The sequence below is a fragment of the Camelus dromedarius genome, chromosome 31, assembly GCF_036321535.1.
Source record: "Camelus dromedarius isolate mCamDro1 chromosome 31, mCamDro1.pat, whole genome shotgun sequence".
Classification (NCBI taxonomy): Eukaryota; Metazoa; Chordata; class Mammalia; order Artiodactyla; family Camelidae; genus Camelus; species Camelus dromedarius.
This window is the reverse complement of record NC_087466.1, coordinates 10,673,079-10,692,314: the sequence shown is the minus strand read 5'-3', so window position 1 is coordinate 10,692,314 and position 19,236 is coordinate 10,673,079. Positions and strand designations below refer to the sequence as shown.

The 19,236-nt window shown below is 54.7% G+C and overlaps 2 protein-coding genes across 2 annotated transcripts in view; one reads left to right on the top strand and one right to left on the bottom strand.

The window, feature by feature from the left end:
- Positions 1 to 1,480, top strand: part of RASAL1 (RAS protein activator like 1) — a 29,222-nt gene extending 27,742 nt beyond the window's left edge. Inside the window, exons 20-21 of the mRNA XM_010998687.3 lie at positions 600 to 676; positions 922 to 1,480. Coding sequence (XP_010996989.3) covers positions 600 to 676; positions 922 to 1,061 — 217 coding nt within the window. The 3' untranslated portion in view covers positions 1,062 to 1,480. The remainder of the gene's footprint in view (positions 1 to 599; positions 677 to 921) is intronic.
- Positions 1,481 to 2,702: 1,222 nt separating this feature from the next.
- The window catches only part of DTX1 (deltex E3 ubiquitin ligase 1), a 35,886-nt gene continuing 19,352 nt past the window's right edge, over positions 2,703 to 19,236 (bottom strand). The window contains exons 4-10 of the mRNA XM_064481161.1: positions 6,699 to 6,760; positions 6,175 to 6,336; positions 5,849 to 5,910; positions 5,142 to 5,300; positions 4,884 to 5,045; positions 4,704 to 4,793; positions 2,703 to 3,983 (exon numbers count right to left, since the gene is read on the bottom strand). Coding sequence (XP_064337231.1) covers positions 3,759 to 3,983; positions 4,704 to 4,793; positions 4,884 to 5,045; positions 5,142 to 5,300; positions 5,849 to 5,910; positions 6,175 to 6,336; positions 6,699 to 6,760 — 922 coding nt within the window. The 3' untranslated portion in view covers positions 2,703 to 3,758. The remainder of the gene's footprint in view (positions 3,984 to 4,703; positions 4,794 to 4,883; positions 5,046 to 5,141; positions 5,301 to 5,848; positions 5,911 to 6,174; positions 6,337 to 6,698; positions 6,761 to 19,236) is intronic.

Genomic DNA, 19,236 nt, shown 5'->3' with positions numbered 1-19,236 from the left:
CCCTTCCACTTCCTGGCTGGCCTCAGGATCGCTGTAATTCAGCGATGGAGATGTGTTCCACCTCGTAGCATGGGTTCTGAAACTGGCCTGCCTGGCTTCAAGTCACTGGGCTGGGTACTCACTGGCTGTGTGATCCTGGGCTAGTTGCTTACCTTCTCTGTATCTCAGTTTCCTCATCTGGAAAATGAGGATAACAATAGTACCTACCCATGGGGTTGTCCTGAGGACCAAATAAGCTAATACAGGTAAAGCACTTTTAGGTGCCTGGCTGCATAGTTAGCTTTCAGTAAAGGGTAACAATTATTATTACGCTGTGCAACCTTAAGCAAGTTACTTAACCTCTCTGTGTCTCAGTGATCATCTGTATAATGGAGCAAATGGTAAGTACCTACCTAAGTGTTTTGTGCTAATTAAATGAGTTTATACATGTAAAGGGGTTCAATAGCATCTGGCATTCTACACATGCTTACTGTGATGATGGTGATGGTGCTGATTTACTGGAAACCTGAATTGTCTTGTGGAAAGAGTGGAATTTCTGGGTTAGAGACCAGGATTGGGACTCAGGGAGCAGCCTGGTTCTCCCCCCTCTTAACTTCCAGGATGAAATTCCTGGAGGATTCCAACATGGATGCAACTCCGGAGGCAGACCCAGAGAGGGGCTCCAGTGCCACGGAAGGTAGGGGGATAAAGAGGTCCCATTTCTTTGCCCCTCTGGTACCTCCCACAATTTGTCCTCTCCACCCCCGCTCTCCTGTTTCCAGTCCACAGAGGGTGGTGTTGGGAGTGGGAGGGGGGCTCTGGTACGTCTTAGGATTCTCAGGGCACCCGGTGCATCTGGAGCCTGAGAAGCTGCTGGATCTGGATGACAGCAGCCTGCCCTGGTCTGGCTGAGCTGCTGCGGGCTCCTTGTCTCCCTCCCAGGGGCCTGTCCTGATGCCCTGGCTGGGCAGAGAGAGGCCGCCGCCCGCCTGCTGGAGGTGCTCGCAGACCTGGATCAAGCCCATGAGGTGTTCCAGCAGAAGGAGCAGGGGAAGGTGGCCCTGGGGTGCCTCAGACCCTGAGGAGATGCCAGAGTGAGCCCAGAAGGAGGAGTAAGGAGCTGGTGGGCCCTTCCCGGCATCCCCATCCCAGGAGTCTCCTCATGGCTGTCCTGTGCCTCACTGATGCTGTGGCTCGCAGGCTTCTGGAAATATCCTAGTCCCATGTGTCCTAAGCCTGGAATGCAGGGCATTGAAGCCCTCTGGCAGGGGACCAGCCTTGTACTGAATGAGTCTCACCCTCTGGGTTGAGGCAGACTGGAGTAGATGGAATAAGGAATCTGACTCACTTGGCTAAGCCTGAGGTCTTTACTTCACTGTACTGGCCTCTACCCACACTGACCAGGTCAGTCTGGCCCTGAGCTGCTGGATACAGCTGTACCTGAATCCCTAATACACATGTGGCCCCAGACAGGCACTAAACGGGCTCAGCCCTTCCTGTTTTCATGTCTGCCAATCCATGTGACCTCAGTGATCCTCCTGAACCCTGTCCTTGGCTGAGAGTCCTAACCACAAGCTTCCAGAATCAGATGCCCATAGGAATAACAGGCTGAGAGCCCAGACTCAGACCCGTGGAGCCTGGGAGACCTCGGGCCAGGCTCTTTCCCTCTCTTTGAGCCTCAGTTTATCCTGTAAAAAAAAAATGAGGAGGGAGTGAGTCTAGATGTGTGGTTTTCAAACTGGGTTCCATGGAGGTAGCCTGGGTGCCAGGGAGGGGTTTCTCAGACTGTGGTCTCAGTCTGGTTTGTCTGCCAGGAATGTAGATTCCTGGGACCCACCCAGATCTATTGAGTCAGAATCTGAGGGAGTGTGAGGGCAGGAATCAGGATTTTTGACAATTTTCACAGGTGATGTGGATGCGTATGAGATTTGAGGGTCACGGTGATTTTATATATTAGTGTTTGAGGTGAGATTTTGTTTGAGGATGAATCACAAGGTAAACTGTTTTGGAACACCTAACTAGTGGAATTGGAAGGGTCTCCAAGGACTCATTTCCAATTTTATGTGACTAGAGGGTAGGACAGAAACCAAAGCCTATCTGGCTGGGTTTGGGTTTTAGGGGGTTGTTGGGAGTGAGTGAGGAGGTGTGACTTGGACCAGGAAAGATACAGTGCTATACTGCAAGTGGCCAGCAGGGGTCGCGTGGAGCCTCAGCATCCACCGCAGCAACCCAGCATCCTGGGATGTTGCAGAGGCTGACAGGAGGCATGCTGCCGATCCTGGGATATGTCCCTATCTCTCCTTGGGCAGAACCTGCTCCTCCTCCCTGAGGGCAAGGGCTGGGGGGTTCGGAGGAGCTAATGATGGCATCCCCCAGCTCCTCCATATTTTCTTGGAGACTCTCAGCTCCCAGCCCGAGTTCCTTATTCCTAGTAATTGTACCAGGGAGCAGCCGTGTGCACTGCTTTGCACTTGTGCCTGAGAACGAAACTTTCCCCTCTGCCCTCTTGAGGACTAGCACTGGGAGGGTCTGCCTCTACCACCATCACACCCCCTGCCTGACCCAGGACAAGAAAAGTGTGGAGACCCTCCACCTCCAGCTGCCCAGTGCTGATGGGGTAATGGTCCTGGGTCAACATTTTGTTGCAAGCTCCCCCTTCGGATGGACCAGAGACCCTCAGAAAGAGCCACCCACGCCCCCTTCTTGACAGGAAAAGACCCAGCTGAGGAGGAGAAAGCGTTTATTTCTCCACCCACAGTGGGACTGGTAGATTTTCAAAAGAGCAATCACTGGCGTCCCTTTAAATCTTGGCTGACTTCCACCATGGCAGCCAATCAACAGAGGCGGAGCTGGTGAGTTGCCTGGGCAACAGGCCCCTGGTTGGCCGAGACTATCAGCCACCCCACTGCCCACTCCCAAGGAAAGGGAAATGGACTCTTTGCTGTCCAGTCTGCTTTTTAAACCTGCTGGCCTAAGGTAGGCCTCCTCGTCTCGCTCCTGAAGCCAGAAGCTCCTCCAGCCTTTTGATCTTGTTGTTGGTAGGGACTTGGGTGGGGAGGAAAGGAAAACAGTGCCTTTATCAGGTACAGACATAAGGCCTGGGGATGGGAGGGGAGAAGGAGGTGGTCAGGGTCCCAGAAGGATGAAGAGACACAAGCACAAAATAAGATTCTTCTAGTCCCTCTGTCTGCCCGCCCCTTTGCAAAACTGCTGAATAATCTGGAGGCTTTCCCTTCGTGGGCCCACAATTGCCTGTCAGTGGGTGGCAGAGATAGAGGGAGGCTATCTGTCCCCCCCCAAGTGGCCCTCTGTCCCCTGCTGGAGCCCCACCAGGCCCCCAAGTGCCGGACCTGAGTCGTCCTGCTTGCAGACAAGCCTGTACAGCTGACAAAGATGGGAATCCACATGGGAGTATCACAGGGGTCTCTCCATCTCTCCCCCCACTCTGGGGATAAGTAGAGGCACGTGGGTGTGCGTGCATGTGTTCAACAGGACACCTGTGTTTGTGTGAGGGAGTGGGGCTCTGTCTTTCTGATAGGGAGGTTGCTGTGGTTTCCGGTACACTCTGGCGACCCTCTTGGGGAGCAGTTGGTCAGAGCCCGCGGGCCCGCCATCCTCCCATCATCCCAACTGCCACCAGCCAAATCCCCGGATCGCTTCTGGCCCCTCCCACAGGCTCCTCCCCAGACCTGAGCCCGGGCTGCCAGGGCACACCTGGCGCAGGAAGGCATGTGGCGGACCAGGGGCAAAGCAGGAGGGAGAGTGGGCAGCCTCGGGCCTCAGGCCTTGGCCACGGCCTCAGACACACCCTGGGCTGTGAGCTCGGCCAGCACGTTGTCTAGGTAGCTAGCGTCCGGGTAGCCATGGCCCGTGAGGTTGGATCCAAACTCCGTCTTGTGGTGGATCTCGTTCCACACCACGGTGTCCGACTCGCCGGTCGTGTTGGATGTGCCGATGGTGAAGATGAGTCTCCGCTCCCAGGCGGTGATGAGCAGCCTCAGCACCTGGAGGGCGGGGGTGGGGCGGGGCGGGGCGGGGTGGGTGGAGGTCACGGGCAGCCCCGCCCCCAGCTTGAGTCCCTCCAACCCGCCTCCCTCTCTCCCTGACCACACTGGTTCCTCCGCAGGATTCCCTGTAGCTGCCCGGCTTGGCCACTTCCTTCCCTAGACTGACTCCCACTCTGAGCAACCCCAGTAAAAGCTCCTTCTATGGTATTTGCCTGTTTCTTTGAGGAGAAGGGTCCGAAGCTGATGGTCCTCAGCTGTGTTTGGTTCAGACCTCACACTATATTAAATAGCCACTTCGTGACTTCATTGGCAGTATTTGAAAACCTGGTGATTTCACATGAAAATCGGAATTTCTGGACTCTTGAAAAACAAAAAGTAAAAGTAGACAACCTCTAGCAGGGTAGTGAAGAGCCTAGACTTCTTGGGTTCAAATCCAGGCTCCACCACTTACTAGCTTTGTGATCTTGGGCTAGTGGCTTGCCCTCTCTGAGCCTGCATTTCTTTATCTCTGAAATGGGGTCAAGACCTTGACCTCAGCAGGCTGGTAAATGAGATGAGGTGTGCGAGGGGACCAGCAGGGCCAGGCGCGCGCGCGCACACACACACACACACAACACACGTGGTTATGGTCGATACTGGTGCCGGGACTGGGGAGAACGGGGACCACAGGCCAAGCTGATGGTGGCTGGGGCCCAGCCTGCTCCTCACAGCACCCACCTTCCGGCCCTTCTCGTTGTTGGGCAGATAGCAGTGGCGTGGGAAGCCTCTTGCAGTGAACTTCTTGCCTGGATTTGGGTGCTCAGGGCCCTGTGGGGAGGGGCAGCAGGGGCTTGAACTACAGACAGCAGTTGGGGGGGTCTCTGGAGGGTTCAGAGGAGTCGGGGTCTGAGGGCTCACCTGGATGCCAGTGGGGATGTCGTAGACGATGCGGATGGTCTGGGTGTCAGCGAAGCCGGGCAGCGAGTGAGGGATGAGGTGAAACTCCATCTTCCCAGGTGGCTGAGTGCCCGTCTTCTCCCCATAGATGGCCTTGCAGGTGGGGCACTGCAGGCTGCCATCCTGGGGCGGGGGGGGGGGGGGTCGTGAGGTCCCCAGGTGCCCTGGCCCCGCCCAGTCCTCCTGCCAACTCCCCACCCGCTGCCCCACCCGGCCCACCTTGTTGCCATTGGAGTACATGGCCACGAGGCACAGCAGGTGGTACATGTGACCGCAGCGGCCCAGGCGGCCAACCAGCTCTGGTCGCACGCCCTTGTGCCAAAGCACGCCGTCATAGCCAGAGGCTGTGACCAGACGCTCCATGCAGATGGTGCAGTCCTGAGGGAGGGGAGGGGGCACAGACGGGAGACTGAGAACTGGGGAGGGTGGGGCACCCCCCTGCCGGGTCAGTACTTCCCCTCCATAGGGGCCAGACCCCAACCTCCCAAGGGCAGCAGACCACCCCCTCTCTGGCACCCATTAGTCAAAGGGAGAAGCCCACCCTCAGTCTCCACCCCAATTCAGATACCTGGCAGAGGAAGAGCTGGCTCCCTCACGCCCCCCTCTAGTGGGATTAAAGGCTTAGATATTGAAAGCAAAACTTAAACACATTTGGCGGAAAATATGGGTGAAAATAAGATGCAAAAACTGTTAAGCATCAAAAGATTGACAATTGTGATTCTGCTTAACGTCAGCATTTCTGTTTATCAAAAGATTTATCGTAAAGAAAGTGAGACGGCAAACCCACAACAAACTGGGGGAAGAGACTGTAACCCATAGAAACAGGAGGAATTTGTATCACGGGAGAGGCGGGGCAGGCTGGGCTCTCCATCTCTGGAGGCGAGGCCGCCTGCCCTCCGCCCAGGTACCCTCCCCTAGGGGCTCACCTCATCAGGTGGGTTCTTCACTTTCTGTGTGTACCTTCGAACCACATCCTCGGGGTTCTTACCTGCAAGGACAGAGGAGTGGGGTAGGCTTGAGGGTACCCAGAGTCTAGCCTTGAGGGCTTGGCTCAGGACAGGGTCAGGGGTCAGCAGGGTGGGGTCAGGAGCTTAGGGGCTGGCAGGAGTCACGTTTGATGTCATGGGAGTTGGTGGCGGATAGGGTCAGGGAACGGGAGCTGAGATGGGGTCATAAGTCCTAAGAACAAATTGGAGGTCAGGGGTCAAGGCTTAATGGGGTTAAGTTCAGGGGTCGGGTGTGGAGGGCGTACTCTTTTTGAGGTGCTTCTTCTTGGTCTTGCGGCACACCCCGGGCACGCCTGGCACAGGCTTGACGTCGCTCTTGCTCACGGGTGGGGGGTGCAGGATGGGCTTGGGGGCCCGCGTCAGGCACACGGGCAGCCCGGCGGCGCAGAGCAGGATCCCGGTCATCCCTGAGGGGGCGGCTGGGACAGTTAGTGGGCGGGGCACTCGTCCTGGCCCCGCCCGCCCTGCGCTCCCGTCCTGGAGTGGACTCCTGGGGGTCTCCCCCCAGAATCCTCCCGCCTGGTGCTCCCAGAAATCCTCAGATGGGTGGGTGAGGTGCCCCCTGGGCCCTGTCACTCAGCCCCACCCAAGGCTGAAGCCAAGTGGAGTGCCTTCTGCGGTCCCCGCCCCCAGTGTTACGGCCCAATGGTAGGGGGCGTTTCCTCTGGGCCCTGCCCACCATCCCCGTTAGGGGGCGGAGTCACGGGGGCAGGCGGGGCTGTCTCCTAGTGGGCCCCGCCCTTCTTTCCTGTCCCGGCCTGGACCTCACCTGCCAGGGCGGGGTGAACTGGCCCCGTACCATTCAAGTTCTTCACCGGGAGCGCGGGGACCCTGAGGGGAGAAGAGAAGAGGCTGCAGCCCCCTCACACCAGAAGATCAGGGGACCGTGGGATGCCTTCGGCTCTGGCTAGTGGGCGTGCTCCGACCCCTGTGTGCCTGTCCCAGTCATCTGGAACGACCACCAGCGAACACCATTCCTACTTGACATCCTTCTATTATGGGGTGCGGTGTGACCAGGACCTCTGTCCCGGTGATAATGGAATGTACCCTAGACTTAGTACTGACTCTCCCCCATTCCACTGCCGGCACCCTCCCTGGTGAGAACACTCGGCTTGCAACTGCTCCCTCGCGTTGGCCACCGTGCCTGAAACCCAACTGTTAGTGATTTAGCTATTCCAGCTTCTCTTACAGTTTGCTATGAGGATCACTGATCCCCATAAGAAGTTCTGGGGAAGGATTTAGCGATCAGTTAGGAAATACTTCACTGTCTTCCACTTGGAAATTCACAACATACATGAGTACTTATTAAAGGCTCTGATAAGTCCTGCATAAGGCAATATGGTTAGCGATGGTAAATACCGGTTTTCCAAAGACATTTGATGATGAACATTTTCCCCCTCTGGAATATTTACTGATGTCAGTTCCTGTGACCAAGGCATTGTCCCCTCTTCAAATGAAGAATCCTTAGGAAGATGTAACCTGCTTCTGCTCTTTGCTCTTCCCTCCAAAGAGGCACATCATCGCACCTCTCGTGAGTCTGTTTCCCCATCAGTAAAATGGGGATAACATGATGCCTCCTTCATGTTTGCTGTGAAAAGTCAATGACATTCTACATGGCAAGGGCTGAGCACAGTTCCTGGGACCTGATAAAGACTCTGACAGCTTTAATCGTCATCACCATCGCTGTGTAATCCTAGTTGAGTAATTTCACCTCTTGCACCTCTGCCCACCAAGTCACGGTGTACCTTCTCTCCACGTTGGAAAGTACTGCAGTCATAAGCTTAGGAGAGTCACTTAACCTCTGTGATCCTCAGTTTCCTGAACTGTAAAATGGGGATGCTAATACTACGTCACCTGTAAGGTTGTCGGGAGGGCTGAAGGAGGAAGCCTGCTGTGACACGCACAGTGTGCCTGCCTGAGTCTTCAGGACTTTGGCGCTCAGTTACGTAGGTGAACTGATAACTTGCTGTTGCTGGGCATGGGACCTTGGGTGGGTAAGTTTTGATGAAGAGAAGGAATGTAGTGAAAGCCAGGGGGCAGGGACCTGGGGGATGCGCCAGGAGGAAGTGCAGGCAGGGATCGGGGCAGTGACAGCCGGGGAAGGAGCTGCTCCGGCCCCCTTTGCCCACCTGCTAAGGTCTGAGTCTGGCCAGTGCTGCCTGGTCACCTGCCCTTGGCAGGCACAGTCGGCACCAGGGAGCTGGCTGGAAAGTGTCTTTAAGCAAATGGTACGCTTGGCAGGCTTGTGGGCTGCTGCAGTGGATCCAGAAACACACATTCTCACCCCGGAGAAACGTGGACTATAGATTCATGTGCACGTATACGTAGGGGACATGGCACAAGATACGGATACACACACACATACATGGAGAACACTGCGAAAACAGGCACACACCCCTGAAGACATGCCCCCCACACATGTACACACAGACACACACACTGCAGGGAACACATGACAGATATACGGACACACAACCCAGGAACCCCTCTCCCTGTTCTCAGATACAGATACAGACCCACATATACTTGGGGAATAGGCCACACACGTTTGCACAAAAACACACAAACACACACATCTTGGGAATAGACACCATGCACACACACATACAGAGATACACACAGACACACCTCAGGAAGCACACCCCATGAACACACACAGGTTCAGACAGACAGACATGGAGAACACCACACAAACAGGTACACAGACACTCCAGGGAACACGCCACACACACGGATACCCACGTGGGCACATTTTGAGGACACTCAATTGGACAGGAGAAGCCAGCTCATGGGGAGTGGTACCCCCGCTCCCACCCCTCGCCACAGCTGCCTCTCCCCCACATTCGGGGAAAATGCACCTTAGTCCTCACGACTACCCAGCAGTCTGCAGCCTGCAAAGGGACACTGCCACCTGCACATGGGGACATGTGCAGGCACGATGACCCACACTGCATGTGGGGACACACAGACACGACGCACACTTCCCCACATTGCGTGTAAACACTAGGCTGAGAGACTCACGCTTTGCACAAAGTCACACACACAGTAACACACACACACACACACACACGCACACGCACACGCACACGCACGCACTGCACACAACCCTCCACTCTCTGGCTACCCAGGCATACACCAGGTCGGCTGGGACCCCCCTCCCAGACCCCTCTGGGTGGGGGCATCTGAAGCAGACAGTGGGGTCACTGACCACTTGGTGACTTGGGGTTGCTGAACACAGCTCCTGAAGGAGGTGCAGTGGAGGGCAGGGACCATGGGGCCCCCAGGTCTGGACAGCTGAGTTGGGTGGGCGGAAGATGCTATGTCTCAGTTCCCCCATCTATAATGGGGATTCAGTCTTGTGAAGGTTCAATGAGTTAAAACATGTAAAGCTCATAGTTTGGTGCAGGGGTGAGAGTGCAGGTGTCCTGTTTTCGTCCTTCTAGCAGCCTGCTGGGACCCAAGGGATGGGGGCTGAGTATCCACCTGACCCTTCTTAGGATCTGTCATAATCTTCCAGGACCTTCCTGGGGGACCACCACCCTATAGGAAAGCATGGTGGCAGCTCCAGCTTCTCCTCTTCCTGCCCTGTCCTTCAAAACACTTCTAGTCTAGATACACTGTTAAGGTCCTCTGCATATCTAGGTCTCCCCCATCCTTTCTTCCTTCCTTCTCTCCTCTCTCATGAGAAAACATCCTTCCTTCTCTCCAGGGCTATCTGTAAAATGGGTGGAAAGAAATGTCTTTAGCACTCATACCACCACTTCTTGTCTCCTACCGGTGGCAGACATCACTAATCCATCACAGCACTTGAGCAGAATCATCAGCACAGCTCTCCAGGTAGCCTTTATCAATCAGCAAGGACAGTTTGCTACCCCACATCTATACAATGTCCAAAGTCTGGTCCAGCTCATGACCCTGGTCTTGCTGAGCCTTTGGGCAAGGAGTTAGGCAGCGTGAGGGGCAGAAAGGGAATATTCTAGATTTCAGCAGCCCTACAATCTCTGTCACCCTTTAAAAACCACAGAGCTCTGGGTTACAAAAATCAGTCTTGCTCCTGGGAGGAGGGTTGTGAGTGGGGCGTGATGGTGGGGCTGTTTTTTATTTACCTATCACCAACTGAGGGACAGTCCCTGAGTGGCCCCCAGCCTCTCTCAATCTGCAGGCCCCCTGCGAGAACCCAGGGTAGCAGGGTTCCCACGACGCCAGAGCGTGGGAGCCACGCAGGCCCCCTTTTGATGTGGGATGCGCTGTTTCCTCCGAGTCAGTGAGAACATCCTCCTGCCCTGGACAGGAGACCGCTGCCCGCAGGCCTCCCGGAAAGGGGGCTGGCCTTCATTCTCTGCTCCACCCTCTTGGGGCCCCTCCTGGCAAAGGGTCACAGGAATCCTTCAGGCTTTTGACACCTGCTCTGAACAGAGCTAGGCCTGGCTGCCGCAGGGCAGAGATGGGTCCCGCTGCCTTGCCCACCCTCAGCATCTGATCCTTTTCCTTCTCTGCTCTCAATGCCCTGTGGCTCCCACCTCGCTCTGAGTAAAATCCAACCTCTTTACCCTACGCCATATAGCCAGTACCTTACCCCTTGAACTCTGTTTCCCTCGTGCTTACCCCTCACCCACTCCTTTCCAGCCTCCCTGGCCTCTGTGACATTCTGCAAACATGCTTGGTGCATCCTCACCCCAGGGCCTTTGCACTTGCTGATTCCTCTCCCAGAATGCTCTTCCCCAGATACCTTCATGCTTTGCTCCCTCACTTAACACAAGTTTCTGCTCAAATGTCACTTATCAGAGATCTTCCCTGCCACTTCATTCTGGAGAAGCTTCTGTCTTTGCTCTTACCTTTTTTTTTTTTTTTTTTTTTTTGTCATAGCACTAATCACGACCTGATATTTTAAAGTCTTTGGCATGACCAGGCCTTTCCAGCCTCTGTAACCTCCTCTCCTATGCCCTCCAGTTCTCTACTCCAGACACCTCTGCTGTTGCTCTAAAATGCTGAGTGTCGTCTCCTTTGGAGAGCTTTGCACTGGCTGTGCCCCCGGCCTGAGGCTCTTCCCGCAGATGCTGAATGGCTCACTTGGGTCTTCTGCAACGCTACCTCTCAGAGAGACCTCCCTTACACTAGTACACAGCACATAATAGGTGGTCAAGAAACGCTTGTTGCATGAATGAGGAAAGAAGGCTGGATCTTGTGGGGATGTTCCGAGCAGACGGCTGTGCACGCGTGCTCAGGCATAGTCTCCCCACGCATTTTTTGCACATCTCGGAAGTGAACCTTGCAGCAGGTGTCCCAGAGATGCGCTTCTGCAGCCTCTGGCCCCTCAGAGATTCTCTGCCAACATTCATTCTAAAGTGAGCATGCTAAGTTGGCATCCTGTGGGAACAGCCTGGGCAAACTTTCTCTAAGAAATTCCCAGAAATACTGCCCATCCAACTCTAGGCAGAGATTCCACGGCAAGGTTCTGGGGAACCCAGACATTTCCTGGAAACTGTCGCAGTGAATGTGCCACACAGAGACGGGCCGTGGGCACCCTCAGGGGTCAGTCATTCCCAGAGCTCACAGGTCCCAGTCTCTGCTGTAGAGTTTCAATTCTTCATCTAATCGCCCCAACAAGCCTGTGATATCCCGTTCTATAGAGAGTGAAACTGAGGCACAGAGAGGTGAAGTAACTTGCCAGTAAGTGATAGAGCCTGATTTGAGCCCAGGATGTCACGCTATGCTAAACCCAGTTCTCTCACCCTGGCTTAGATACTGAGACAGGAGGCTGTATCCGAGAAAAAAAATCTCCCCAAGATGAGTCTGGGAAAGAGAGATGGGGTGTTTGGCTCCCCTCTCTTTCCTTAGCCAAGGAAGAGCAAACAGAGATGCCTCGTACCTGCTCTGGCTGGCAGGCAATGTTCAAAGGCAGGATGAGATAACACACAGAGATTTTTCCTAGTTGCTGTTCCTCACACTCTTCCCTGCCCTTTCCTGTCTGGGTGCCTTTGTCACACGGTTCCCCCTCCCTGTCCATACTATCTATTCCCAATTCACATCTTCCTTCTGAAGACAGGTTCAAAGGTCACTGTCTTCATGAGGCTTTTTCTGATCTACTTCAAGCAAAATCCATAACTGTGCCTTCTCTGAATTCCCAGGGGACTGTGTTTATCTTTTTTTGAGGACACAGACATTTCCTGTCTTGCTTTCTAGTTGTGTAAGTCCACTCCCACCTCTTCCACCAGACTGAGAGCTTCTGGAAATGTATCTGACCCAACTCTGTGATCCCAGGACTGAGGGTGAAACTTGGTACAAACGGTAAGTACTGAATGGAATAGTTGAGCCAAATAAGGAATTGGTCTACTAGTTCTCTGGTCTCTTTGTGGGGGTTGGGGGTGGCTAGTGTCCTTAGAGACAGTAGTTCTAACACCGAATGTGCCTCAGAGACCAGGTTGGAGCAGGGATGGTGAATATATGACATGTGTACGATTACTGCCCATCCAGCATCCATGGCAGGCATCACCAATCAATCCCAGCACTCCTTTCCACTAAGCTAAAAATGTAACTTCAGACTCCCCTCAAGAGCACTCCAGGAAGTCATCTCCATTCAAGCAGGGGTGGCACATGACCTGAAATCTATTTGTCATTTATCTTGCAGATGATGGGACTGAGGCCCAGAGAGGGGAAGTGACTTCACTAAGGTCACCCAGCTGGTTAGTGGTGCAGCTGGCACCAGGTCCTGGAGTTTCTGAGTCAGAGACCAGGGCTGAGCCCACCAGGCTGATCCGTGGGGCCATGTGGAGTTGAGCCTGCTGCAGCCTTTGACCTGGACCCTGGAGCTGGCTCAGGCCTGCGAGGGCTGCACCAGGCACTGCCCAAGTTGGATACCTTTGCCTGTTCTGGCCTCTGGTCTCCGTCCCAGGTAACTAGGGGGTTCAGGACCCCAGGGATGCAGGAAGCCATACTGATACTCCCTTTAGGGCAGCTGATTTTCTATCCATCTACCTAGGCTGGCCTCCCTCCCCTCCCTGACCCCTGCAGGCTCCAGGCCTGTCACATCCTCTGATGATGGTTTCAGGTCCCCTGATTGGGCCCCAGGTGCCCTCTGGACACCTGACACTTACCCAGCGGCCCCTTGGGGAACTTTAGGAGGCTCAGGCCTCGGTCATTTGGGTCCAAGTGGGTGAGAAGGGGTCAGAAGTGAGAGCACCATGTCACAGGGAGAAGGAAGTTCAAGTTCCCTAGGTCTGCTCCTGCCTCCTGCCCCCATTCAGTGCCCACTCCTCCCCTTCCTGAACCCCTGATCCCCACAGTCCTGGGGCCAACCAGGTCTCCACGCCCACTCCCTCTGCAGAGCCCGAGGGCTAAGAACATCACAGTGAGCTCCAGGGAGCTGGGGTGCCCCAGGGGTCCAGCAAAATCCCACAAACCATCAACGGCTGCCATCTGGGGGCCTTGCTCACTTCCCCTTTTCTCACTCCAGCACCTCCTGGGCTGCCTGGACAAGCCACTGAGCTTCTATGGGCGTCAGTTTTCCCTCTGTCAAATGGGACCTCTCACCTCTGACCCCGCCCACTCCCAGGGATTCAAGGGTACAAAAGTCCCCTGGAGAGAGATTTTGAGGGGTGGTTGTTATTTAGGGCCCAGGTTTACCCAGAGGCCTGGGGGCCTCCAGGTCACCCTCCCCCACCCTCCCTGGTCTCCCAGCCCAGCCAGTGCAGAGCTTGCTCTCAGCTGGATGGAGCCCAGGCGAAGGAAGGGAGGGCAGGGGAGGGCTGGCGGTTCCCACGGCCTGGGGCTGCCACGTATAGGCAGGAGTGTGTGGTTTGGCCTCCCAGGGAGCGGGGCAGGAAGTGCTTCAGGTCTGGGGTTGGGGGGGATGGGGGTGTTTGGTCTGACCTTGTGGTGAGGCACTGGGGGAGCCCAGTGACAGGAGAGGCAGTTACAGCCACTTCAGGGTAGGGAGGCCAGGAAAAGGGGGAGCAGGCCAGAGGCCCCGTGGGGACACAGTGAGGGCGAGACTTTACGTGTCGTGCCTTTTGGGGCTTTGCTTTTTCTGAAGCATTTAAATGTAATACCTACTAAAGAGCTGGAGAAACAAAACGGGGATCCTTTAAAATATAAACGTCAAATCACTGCTGGAAATAAAAAGGAAAACACTCAAACATACCTACCACATCAAAACCCACCTCCCCAGATCGTCTCCAGATCCAGAGAGAACCTGTGACAACAAAGTCCCACCAGTCTGTCGCCAGCTCACAACCCTGCTGGCTCCCATTGCACGGGGAACAAAAGCCAAAGTCCTCATCACAGCCTTCGGGGCTCCACAGGCCCCATTTCATCTCTGACCTCCTCTCCCACCAGACGTCCCCTGTATCCTCTCCAGCCACACTAGCTGCCTCCAACAAACCAGGCCTGCTCCTGCCCCAGGGCCTTTGCACAAGCTGTTCCCTCTGTTTGCTTTGCTCTCTCCTCAGTTCTCTGCGTGGCTTGCTTCTCAACCTCCATTCAATCCCTTCTCAAATGTGAGATTCTCAGTGAGGCCTCTTCTGAACACTTTATTTACAATTAACATCCCTCCCACCAACTCCCTACACCTGTCCCTTCTTTATTTTTTCTCTGTAGTAGTCACTACTCTCTCCCATGTTCTGGAATTTATTTTGTCTCTCACTAGAATGTGACCTCTGGGATGGCAGGGATTGTCTGTTTTGTTCATTGCTGTATCCCCAGGGCCCCAGACAGCACCTGGCACACAGTAGTTGCTCAACACATTTGGTTAACGAATTAAACAACAGCCAAACACAGGCTGTAAGGAAGGTGAAAAGAAACAGTAAATGGGGGAAAGATGATAGCTGCAGGGTTCATACCCTTAATGCAGAGAGAACGCTTGAAAATCAGTAAGGAAGCAATAAACAGCCCAGGAGACGGATAAGCAAAAGGAACAGGCAAGGAGGAATCACTGATGGCCACTAAACAGCAAGAGGTGCTCAGGCTAAGAACCAGAGGTATGAAAACTCTAATGGCATCTCTATGGCACCGATTAAGTTGGCGACATTGTACTAATCTGATAGGGATGTCCAGGGGTGCGGGACGGTGGGAGGGCAGGGAGGGAGGCACCCTCTTCCACTGCTGGGGCAGATGTATATCAGTACAGACTTGAAAATACAGGCACTTTGATATCTGCCCTCATGTTGGCCTGTGTTGCCAGCCCCCCTTCACAGGTGCAAAAACCGAGGACCAGAGAAGGCAATGAGCCCCACCGGAGTCCCACAGTGGGAGGAGATGCCTGAGCTGGGCCCAAACTCAGCCTGTCTGGGTTCATCCACTCCCTGGGCTCCCCAACACCATGTGGAATCAGGGCTGGGTATCTGATTCCACCTGGGACTCTGGCCTGAAACTTGGAGAGGGTGGACGGGTATGGGGCACCCCAATACCCTGACTGATTGGGGTTTTTGAATGAGTCCTAATCACGTGACTTTGAGCAAGTGCGAGCCTTTCAGGGCCTCAGTTTCCTCATCTGAAAAATGGGGATAACAGGACCTGCCACCTTGGGTTTTGTGTGCGTTAAGACAGGCGATACATGTAAACGCTGCGAAATGAAGCCTGGGACATAGTGAGCGCTCAGTAAGTGGAAACAGGCCTGCAGCTGTCCCCCACCCTCTCCCCTCCACCACATGGGGTGGAAACTCTGAGTCGGCCCCACAGCTGTGTTTCAAAGTGCTGGACGCTGCCCTCTCAGGAGACAGGGCGGATCTTCCCCACCCCTGTGTGTCTGTCCCCCAGGCCCAGGCTGCCAGCTGGCTTCCCGCCCCGTCACAGGGGTGAGTGGAAAAACCCCGGCCCCAGGGACACTCTGGCCCCACTGGCTGTGTGGTCTGGGGGCAAGTCACTGCTCCTCTCTGGACCTCTGTCCTGAGATGACAATGGGAGGTGAGAAGGATGACAAAGAGTGATGTGAGAGTCCACTCCTCTCTTGTACACCGATCATACATGGCAATTTTAAATGCATTTGCCATCAGCTCTGCTGAGCCAGCACCTGTGAATGGTGGTGATTTTTAGCTCCGTTTGGCAGATGGGAAAACTGAGGCCAGGGAGCCAAAGCCAAGTGCCTCTCTGCAGGGGAGAGGGAGGGGGGAGAGGAGGGAGAAGGGGGAGAGAAAGTGGCTGAGAGGGAAAGAGAACGGCCGGAGAGAAGGAGCAAGAGACAGACAGACAGAGACAGGGAGACATAGTCCCAAGGGGATACAGAGAGACTGAGAGGCTGAAACTCAAAAAGCTGTAACAGGAGAGTCACAGAGACATTGCTATGGGTTGAACTGTGGCCCCCCCTTGAAATCAAGTGTTGAAGTCCCTGAAACCCCAGCTATTTTAGAGACAGGGTCTTTGCAGAGGTGATCAAGTTAAAATGAGGTTATTAGGGTGGGCCCTAACCCTTATGACTGGTGTCCTTATAAAGAGGAAACTGGGACACAGGTGCAGAGGCTAGCCATGGGAGACACAGGGAGAAGGGGCCCATCTGAAAACCCAGGAGAGAGCCCTGACGAGGAACCGACCCTGCAGCCCCCAGAACTGTGAGACAATACATTTCTTTTGTTTGAGCCCCCCAGTCTTTGGCACTGGGCAGACTGATAGACACAAACACAGAGGCGGAGAGACCGTGGGAAGGGTTATGAGATGCCCTTGGGGTTTGGGAACCAGGAAGGAGGTGGGGAGCCTGGCTGCCTGCCTCAGAGTCCGCAGCCTTTTCCCCTCATAGGCTGCACCTGGGTCTCGGTTGCCTTGGCAACGGGAAGCTTCAGCCTGGAGGAACCAGGGTCTACCATCCCCATGCCTCCTTCCTCCCACTCCCCTCACCCAGCGGCAGACTCCACGTGTCCTGCACCCACCCCCAACCCTTGCTCTGAGCCAGCGGTATTTTTAGCTGGAGTTTCTGGGAGATGAGGGTTGTGGGGCCTTGACACAGACCTGTCTGGCTGGGGAGGGTCTGTTGGAGGGGCAGAGGTGAGACTGGGGAGGATCTGCATGGCTGGGGAGGGATGAGGGAGCCCTTGTGAGCCCCCCATACCTCCTTTCCAGGCCCATATCTGTTCTCAGAGAGGGTCAGAAACAGCCCAGGAAGAGGAGGGGGAGTGATACAGACTGGGTGGAGGGCACATGGCTGGGAAGCAGCAGGCAGGCAGATCAGAGGAGGACGTGTTTAAATATCAGCACACCCAGGGAGAAATCTTTCTTCTCCCCACAGCCCTCTTGAGCTCAAGCACACTCTATAGCTCCCCACTGCTGCCAGCACCAAGGCCAGGCTCCCCTGAGGCTCCACAATGTGGCAAAAATCTCAGCCCTTACTGTTCCACCAGGGAGCCTCCATCGCTGCGTGGTCTCCACACCTGCTGGATTCATCCCCACCCCAGCCCCTTTGCACTGGCAGTGCCCCTGCCCGGCACTTCACCTCCTGCCCTCCTCACACCTCTAGCCCTTTCCTGAACCTGCCATGTCCTTCACGCCCCATTGAAGTTATACACACTGTTCCCTCTGCCTGGAACAGCCTCTCTCCGGGTCTGGCTACCTTCTCAGCAGGGTCTGCCTTGACTACGCCATTCCCTCTCGCCCACACCACCCTGTCCCTCCACCTCCCCAAGCACTTCCCTCTCTCTCCAGCAATTGTGTTCATTTACTTGCTCACTTGTTGTCTGTCTGTCAGTTCGGACCCCTATTATCTTGTTCAGCTCTGTGAACACACACCCACAGTACAGATTTGGAGAACTGATATTAAGCAATCAAAGCTGAGTAATTCTCAGCTGGCCCTAAAACAGTGGTTTTCAATAATTTCATCAATGACAGAAAAATTCATTTCACCTGGGAACCCATTACACACATGTAGAAATAATGCAAAAAGTTCATGGAACAATTTTTACTGTTACTATGTATGACACATGCTAATATATTCTATTCTATTTCATTCCATTCTATTCCCAGAAAATTCTGGCTACAACCTTCTGATTTCATAATCTACTAGTGTGTTACAACACACAGCCTTGGAGAGAAGGTTCTCGAATTCTTGCCGCAAAGGTCCCTGGGACTTTCCTGGTCCTGCCCCTCCCACATTTACTCCAACTTGCTGTTCCACTCTTCTTTGTCATTCTGGGGCCCTCCAGCCTTCCCTCTTCATAGGGGAGCCAGAGCCAGGTAGCTATGTACAAGGAGGCATAAGGAGTACCCGTCTGTGATGCACAGGCGGGCAAGTCCCTCCCACAACGTTTCCCAAAGAGGCTTTCTCCAACCTCCTTAGGTCTCCTCTCTGGGCCTGCAGGAGGCGTGACCTGGAGGGGAAGGGGAAGGGGCAGGGAGGCAGGCAGGTGGCAGCTACTGTGGTCTGTTCCATGGAAGATTACAGCTCCCCCCAAACCCCACATCGACCCTCCTCCTGCATCACAAGAGTAGTCCTAACAGCGACCGCGGGACTATCGCCGTGTGCAAGCGCTACGTTCAGGCTCACAGCTCCCATTTGACAGATGATGAAACTGAGGCTCAGTGAAGGCAAGGGACTTGTCCAAGATCTCACGGTTCAGGAGTGGCTGCCAAGAGGGGATCTGAACCCAAGCAGTTAGTCTCTCAAAGGGACAGAAGGCAGATAGAGCAGCCTAATTCAGGGTCCCTCCCCTTCCCCAGGCCTGTGTCCCTGGGTGAAAGGGGAGGCCTGGATGTGATGACCTCAAAGGCTGTCTCCAGGCCTGACTTGTGCCAAACTCAGGTCAGCATGGTTGCTATGCATTCATACAAGCAAGCAGAGCTGGCTCTCGGTGCCTGCTCTTCCTCTTTGGCCCCCAACCCACCCCCGTCTGCTCTTGGCCCTTCTGGTCTCTCTCAGGGTCAAGGTCTTTGCTCCTCCCTCTCACGATCAATCCCTCAGGGTCTGGTCCTCTGCTGGGATTAACCGAATCTGGGCTCCAGGGACGGCAGCTGACAGGCTCACTGGAGCCTGGACGCCTTAACGCAGGGACTTTCAAAGCTGGGATGACCCCGGTTCCCTTCCTCAGTGAACAGAAGAGATTCCAAAAAGGGCTGCTTTGGTTAAAACAAGAGCGGAGAGGCTGGCCCCTTTGTGCCTGACTTCTTAGCCACCACCCTCTCCTGCCACTATCCCAGGTCGCCCCAGGAGTCCCTGAAGCTTGAAAACCATGGTATTAGCCTCAATTAGTAACGATATTTCAGGTGCTGCCTGGAGGCAAAATATTTTGGACAAGGGGCTAATGCCTGTTTGAGCCTCCACCTGAGATGGGTATGGCCTGGGGCCGGAATGGAAGCCCTCTAAAAATTCAAAGACAACACGGCACAGACTC